Genomic DNA, 7,674 nt, shown 5'->3' on the forward strand with positions numbered 1-7,674 from the left:
TTATGGAACTAAACTGCATATCAAAGTTTATCACACATGCCAAATATCCCATCAATGTATCAATGTCTAATGAACTGACTTTTTTTTTTTTTTTTGGTTTTTCGAGACAGGGTTTCTCTGTATAGCCCTGGCTGTCCTGGAACTCACTTTGTAGACCAGGTTGGCCTCGAACTCAGAAATCCACCTGCCTCTGCCTCCCGAGTGCTGGGATTAAAGGCGTGCACCACCACGCCCGGCTGATTTTAAATTCTAGTAGTATCATAGGCCTTGTAAGCCCTTTGGACTCTATGTCCTACTCAGTGGCAGGAAAACATCCACAAAAGATATGTGAGTGACTGAACATGCTTGTGTTCCAATACAAACTTTATTTGCAAAATGAGCAGTATGCTGAATTTGGCCTATGATTTAGAGTTTGCCAACTCTCCATTCCAGACACTTAAGTTCCATGAAGGGAGAGAAATGTATATCCATTTCTTTTGAGAGTTTTAGTGCACAACTGGGACTCCAAACCATGTTGGATGACTATGAAGGAGTACATTGAGTGAAATGATCAGATGCCCCATGATTCTCGGCTTCCTTAAGTCAGAGCTTTCACCTCTTTCCCTTCTTTCCTCTTTCTTGAGTACTGGGCTGATTCCAGGGTATGATGTGCTAGACAGGTACCACACTACTGAGCTAACCCTCTGTGCATACCAGATGTAGTTATTCAGATGAAAGAAAACCAAGTCATGTATGTTAGGGTGAAGAATTATTTTGTTGCAGGGTCTCAAGAAAGGATTAAGAATTGATAACTTAATTTTTGTTATTGGAGGAGGAAGGAAGTGGCTACGTTATTTTAGGTGCTAATGAAGTCACAGGGGTGAGTGCCAAGCATGAAGCATGAACATACAGCAGTGTGAACATGGAGTAAGGCAAACCAGGCAGCCTCCGGCTGCAAGTGCCAAGTGAAGTTTGAAGAAACAGTGATGTTCTTATCATTGAGTTTTGCTTCCTTATTCACACCCACCCATCTCAGATGATGTCATGGTTTTTCCATGTGGGAACAAGTATGACTGGATGGTGGTAGGGGAGTTCCCCCATCATCATTTGTATTACACATATTCAAATGAGTAATATTTGTAGCTATTGAGTTTTCCATAAATGACCCTTTAAAACTGTTGCTAAATATTGTTAGTATTAAGCCTCTCTAATAAAATACTTCAGTTCCTCTATTGTAATCATATAACATGGCATAAAGTGTATTCTGTTGTCTATGAAAAAAATTGAGGCCAGGCTAAATTATACAGCAAGACCTTGTACAGCTGTGTTTTCATATATTTCGTGGTACATTTTTTAGTGATGAGGGAGGCAGGCATCATAAATGAGCAGAGGGAATCAAATATAAGAAGGCTAGCCCAGTCCCTCATCGGAGTAGACAATTGTGTGTAAGTGGGGACTCAGCTCTAACAGATTGTCTCTGTGCCCAAGTGGTGCTAGCAAACCTCTAAAATGTTCATGAAACCAGAAGAGCTGATACTCAGCTCTAATCACTTCACTTTTAAGTTTGGTAATTATATATATATATATTTTAAAAATATACTAGCCACTTCTATACATTTTTTTAAAAATACATAGGTTAACACTGCTATAAGTTTAGCAAAACATACCTGCATATTTCAGGTCTTTGTACCAGCTGTCTTTGTACCTCTTGATATACCAATTTTAGTAAATTGATCATGAATTTGTTTAGAAGGTGAAATTTTGCTTCTTGATGGTTTTGTTTGTTTTGCTTGTAATGTTTATCTACCTTGGTATATTTGACTAAGCATATTGACAAAATGTAATTATAAAATAGTATATTTGACAGTTATATACTACTCTATGTACGTTTTTAGTTTGGGACAGGTTTTCCCATAATCCAGGCTAACCTCAAACTTGCTAGCCATCTCCCTAGTGCTGGAATTAAAGGCATGTCACCACGTGCTCTATTTTTCTATTAACAATGCTCTTAGGCAGGCCTATGTGTGTTTCTCTTGTTTCTTCTTCTTATCACAGTCGGAAACAGGATCTGTGACCTAGAGGTTGGTGTGGCAGAGAGATGACTTACTGAGTATGTTTGATTTCTGTCATACTTTTGTTTAACTATGATGTGATTTTGAAAGTTTCATTTTTTGCTTTTAGTTTTCAAAATTTGGGTATTCGATGTGTAAAGAAAAAGGAAGTGAAAGAAGCTATTATTTTAAGGATTAGTGCAGGAATCAATCCTTTCAATGGTAAGTGTTTTGTTATAATTTCTACTATTTGTCTATCAGTGGACTGCGATTTCTACTTATAGTGTAATTCTACTTGCTGACTTGTATTTAAGTGGAAGTCTCCCCTCCTCTTCCTTGTTGTTTATTTTGACATGAGGTCTTTATATGTAGCTCTGGCTGCTCTGTTACTCACTATGTACTCCAGACTGGCCATGAACTCCTAGCAATCCACCCTCATCAGCCCCCAGGTTCTGGGATTGTAGATGTGAGCCACCATGCTCAGCTAAAACAAACAAACAAAAAAAACCCAAAACTGAAACCTTCTCCAAGTGTTTTGATTCTTTCAATATGCTTCTTCTTTATGTCGGTCTACCAACTGTCAGGAGTCACCCTTCTTTCCGAGTGTTGAATGGACACTGTGTTATAAAGTCTTTTCCTCCCTTACTACCACTGTTGTTTAATAGTGACCTCATACAGCCCAGCCAGCTTGAATTGCTGCTTTGCTGAGGCGGGCCTTGGGCCCTTGATCTTCACCTCCCAAGTTGTCATTACAGGCATGAGCTCCATACCTGGCCACTCAAAATATTTTTTAGACTTATCTTGATTTTTTTATATAAATGTTTTGTTTGCATGTATGTATGAGTACCACAAATGTAGCTGGAGGTCAGATCTCTTGGAACTTGAGTTGCAGATGTGTGTCACATCTGCGAGATGTGACTTGGAATTAAACCCAGGTCCTCTGCAAGAGCAACAAGTACTCTTAAGTACTGAGGCGTCTCTCCAGCCCTTCAAAATATTTTTGTGGTATGTTTTTGTATTGGTAAAATATATCTTACTGTTTAGTGCATTTTATTGTGAATAGCACTTACTAAGTGGTTTATTTTTATTTTATTGTTTTGGGGACAAGGTCGTACATTAAAAGAAAAAAAAAAGGCTAATTTCAGATGCCTTGTCCTCCCATCTCAAGTCTCCCTCCTGCTGGGGTTACAGGCACATGCCACCATTTATAGTTTAAGCATTTGATGTTTGTTGTTGTTTTTGTTTCTGCTTTTGAGACAGGGTCTCATGTATTCTGCACTGGCCTCAAACTCACTATGTAGCCAAGAATGACCTTGAATTTTCTGATTCCCCTGCTCCACCTCCCAGTCCTGGGATCATTCACATTCATCATAACACTTGGCTTATGAATTATTAGAGATTAAACTCAAGGTTTTGTGTGCTAAAGAAGCACTCTGCCAAATGAGCTGCTTCCGTGGCCTTTGTGACACTCTTGGCTTTGGCATCTGGTACCTTTTAGCATTCTATATTGTCAAGTAGGTAAATGATTCCTAAGTGTATACAGTTATTCTGTGTACCTACTTTAGGAGCTTTGTTTGCCTAGGCATGGTAGAACACACGTGTAATTCAAGCTACTTGAGATTGCATCCTCAAACTTACTGTGTAGCTATGGATAATCTTGAATTCTGTTTGAGCCTTTAGTCATTTGAAGAAATGTAGTAACCAATTGTATGTATCCTGTCTTCAGTGTTTAGTGAAAATACAAAGATGTAGCAGACATACCCATTCTGAGTCCAAAAGACTTTGCCTGATAGGATAGAAGTGGCACTTGTAGGTGACAGTCACGTAAGATAAAAACCTAAGTATAGATCTGGTGCTGCGCTGAGTCAGAGAGAAGGGCTATTTCTTGTATTCCAGAATAAGGTTTAGGCTTTATAGAAAATTAGTTCAGGGTAGGGACTATGACCAAGTAAGTCAAGTGTCTACTGCATAAGCATGAAGACCTGACTTCAGTCTCAGCATCCCTTTGATAAGAGCCGGGTATTCCCAACCCCAGGGAGATAGCCCCGGGTGGATTTCTGGAGCTCGCAGGTTCAGTGGGAGACCCTGTCTCAAAAATAAGATGCTTAGTGCTGACCTCCCCACCCTCACACATGCTTATCTGCACATACTGTACACACAAAGCAGTTATGAACTGACTCTTCAGCCTTCACCCTGATCCAGATATCACGTGTGATTCCTGGTTGTCACTAGTTTTTAACCATGTTGTACAGAGATGGGAATAATATTGATACAATAAAAACTGTTTTTCTACACACTGAAAAAAATCAAAGCAAAATATCCCAAATTATAATCTTTTGTGAAAGTAGAATTTCTTGTCTTTGATAGAATCATGGGGTGGCTAAATATATTTATATTTTAGTTTATTAGCTATTTTATTTTTCCTTTTTCATTTTAATACTTTAAACTCCTATATGTGAATAAATCCACCAGATATAGTCTTTCATGTAACCTCAGGGCAAAGAAACATTTCCCCCACCCCAAAATGTCTTTGATTTTTCTCAATCAGTTCTTTCCTTCAAGCTCTTGCCCCAGTCAACAGCTTCTCTCCTTTCTGTCAGCACACCTAATTTTTCTAGGGTTTTATAGAAATGGAGTATTCTTTTATATTCTATATTCTTTCCTGTCTGGTTCCACTTGGCCTTACTGTTTTTGCAGTGTATATTGTTGGAAAATATAACCATAGTTTGTTCTTTATTGCTGAGTATTTGTTCACTGTACTATACTACAATTTGTTTCTATTAACAGAAATTTATTTGTAAACTGACTGTCAGGAGCACCTAGCCATTCATTGTTTTTGTCTGTCTGTTTTTTTGTTTTTTTAATGATTTATTTATTTATTATATGTAAGTACACTGTAGCTATTTTCAGACACCCCAGAAGAGGGCATCAGATCTCATTACAGATGGTTGTGAGCCACCATGTGGTTGCTGGGATTTGAACTCAGGACCTTCAGAAGAGCAATCGGTGCTCTTCTCCCTTGAGCCATCTCGCCACCCCTGTTTTGTTTTAATATTGATTACTCACTTTGAAATGGAGACACTAAGACCTTGAACTCTTTTAAGTTTATATTGCTATTAAATGAGACTTTCAATAGTCCTGCACTCATCCTGCATCTGTACTGGGCCCAGCAGACGGCGCTACTGTGATTCAGGTGCTGGCGTCTTAGCATTTTGAACCTCACATTGTTCCCTTAGACATGGTATGAGGGTGCGTAGGTATGGAGGCAAAAGCACTGCCCCAGATGTTTGCCTCCAACATTTTCTGCATCCCTTTTTTGAACTGGGGTTCTCAGCGGTGGGCTTGAGCTGACCAGTACCCTGCCTCTGCCTCCTGGCCCTGGGAATAGTACCAGAAGCCTGACTTTGACTGCACCTGGCTTCACTGCATGGGACGGAGGGTTGAGCTCATACTTGCAAGGAAAGAACTTTACCGACTGAATCATCTCTCTCTGCCCCATCTTGACCTTTCTTTTTTTTTTTTTTTTTTTCATCTTGACCTTTCTAGTTGTACAAGTATGTTTTCATAGACTCAAATGCTAGGCTTAAGAATCCTGATACTGGAATAAATTTCAATGTTCACATAACTCCTGAGACTATTTGACTGGTATTGTGTGAGATATGTTTTTTTTTAATGACTTATTACCTGTAAGACTGGGGAATTTAGCTAATTATTTTTCATATTTAATCATTTAATTTTAATACTAGTATCCTTTCCAAGTAAATTTATCATGTAATTTAATGAATTTTACATTTTTAAGATAGGGCATATATTAGTAAAAATTTATTGCTATAGGCTTAAAATATTTCAAAATGCAGCAATATTTTGTTTTAGAAATGGGCTTCTTTTCAAATATCAATGCAGAGAGACTATTGTACTATATTCTGTGGCAAGTTTTTGTATTTTTTTTTCAGAACTGTAAAAATGTGCTGGTGTGCAGTTTGTTTTTAAGCTGACTTGACTTACACATAAAGTTATATCATCTGATATCTTTTTCACATTGCATTTCTAAAATGCTGGTGCAAGTTAATATGACCCTCTGGATCAAATTTCCATGCTATTATTTAGAAGTAAAACTTTAGACAAATAATGTCGCCTCCTTAAAATCAATGTCTTACCTATAGAACGGGGATGAGGGTGATTTTTGCTAGATTTAGAACGTGATTACAGACTGGGCCAAGTATCATGTTAAATGAAGAATGCCTATTTCCCATTGTCTATAACTTGCATCCATATTTAAGATTTTTGATTTTGGTGGTCAGTTTATGATTCTACCCTTAAGTTCCTAGTCCCTGGTATAGTCTCTCTCTGAGCGTGGCTACAGTTTGTTATATACTGTTAAGTAGTAACTGTACGATAATGAAAACTGTTCTTGAGCTTGAACACCACCCTAGTTTTCTGCAGACATCGGTGCAGGATAAGGTGACTGGATGTTGTGGGCAGAGAGAAAGACAGCAGGATTGTGGTATTAAGTAAAGTATTAGTATTATGTGTTCTACATTCTAAACCTGAGATTGTACTGTTCAGTCCCTGAACAGCAGCTGCTGGACATTGAAGATTGCGACCTCAATGTGGTGAGGCTGTGTTTTCAAGTTTTCCTTCCTGATGAACATGGTAACTTCACAACTGCTCTGCCTCCCATTGTTTCTAACCCAATTTATGACAACCGTAAGTGCTTTACTTTTCTTACGTCTGTACTTTTAGCTTGTTTCATTTCCTTAACTGCTGAAAAGTTTAAAGCATTTTTGTAATTTGAAAAGGACTATCTATGTTAGGTGAGATTGGGGGTTTGTGCATATAATTCTAGCAACCAGAAGGCTGAGGCAGGAGGATAAAGTTTGAAGGCATAATGGACTACACATTGAGACCTTATCTCAACAAACAAAAAGGAGCCAGGTGTGGTGGTGCATGTCTTTAATCTCTATCTCAGAGATAGAGATAGGCAGATCTCTGTGGGTTCAAGGCCATCCTTGTCTACACTGTGATTTCCAGGATGACATAAGGAGATCCTGTCTCAAACAAAAAACAAACAAAGCACTGTTCATTACAGGAAAAAACCCCTCAAGCATATCTACACATATAAGAAAGCAAACCAAAGCACCATTAGTCTCCTCCTAAATGGCCACTGTCCTCAAGCACATAGTGAAGTCCCTTTGAATAAGCACTGACACTACCATCTTCCTCATCACCCCCATTCACCCACTGAGTTTGGCAACTTTAAAAAAAAAGATCAATGATATTTTTTTAAAAACCTTTTTTTTTCAAGCCAGTAGTGGTAGTGCATGCCTGTAATAATAGCACTTGGGAGTCCAAGCCAGCAGAGCGGGAGTTAGTTTTCCTTTACCGTGTTGAAAAATGGGAATTCAAGACCCTACTGTGTCACATGAGATCCTTTCTCAATAGAGAAAGAAAATCCCAAAACTTGCCTTTTAGCAAAGTATCTTGAATCTTTTTCAATCAGCTTTTCTTTTCTTTTTTTCTTTTTAAACACTGCTGGCATTTAACCAGGACATTGTACAGAGCTATACCCCAAACCCCAAACCCCACTTAGGTTTCCAGTAGCTGAGTATTTATCTCCTCCCTCCCTCCCTCCCTCCCTCCCTCC

The 7,674-nt window shown here is 38.5% G+C and overlaps 1 protein-coding gene across 1 annotated transcript in view; it reads left to right on the plus strand.

Moving 5' to 3' along the window:
• Rel (REL proto-oncogene, NF-kB subunit) overlaps window positions 1-7,674 on the plus strand; it is a 29,491-nt gene that overhangs the window by 16,146 nt on the left and 5,671 nt on the right. The window contains exons 4-5 of the mRNA XM_021211025.2: window positions 2,161-2,252; window positions 6,597-6,737. Of these exons, the coding sequence (XP_021066684.1) occupies window positions 2,161-2,252; window positions 6,597-6,737 (233 nt within the window). The remainder of the gene's footprint in view (window positions 1-2,160; window positions 2,253-6,596; window positions 6,738-7,674) is intronic.

The sequence above is a fragment of the Mus pahari genome, chromosome 13, assembly GCF_900095145.1.
Source record: "Mus pahari chromosome 13, PAHARI_EIJ_v1.1, whole genome shotgun sequence".
In the NCBI taxonomy this organism is placed as follows: domain Eukaryota; kingdom Metazoa; phylum Chordata; class Mammalia; order Rodentia; family Muridae; genus Mus; species Mus pahari.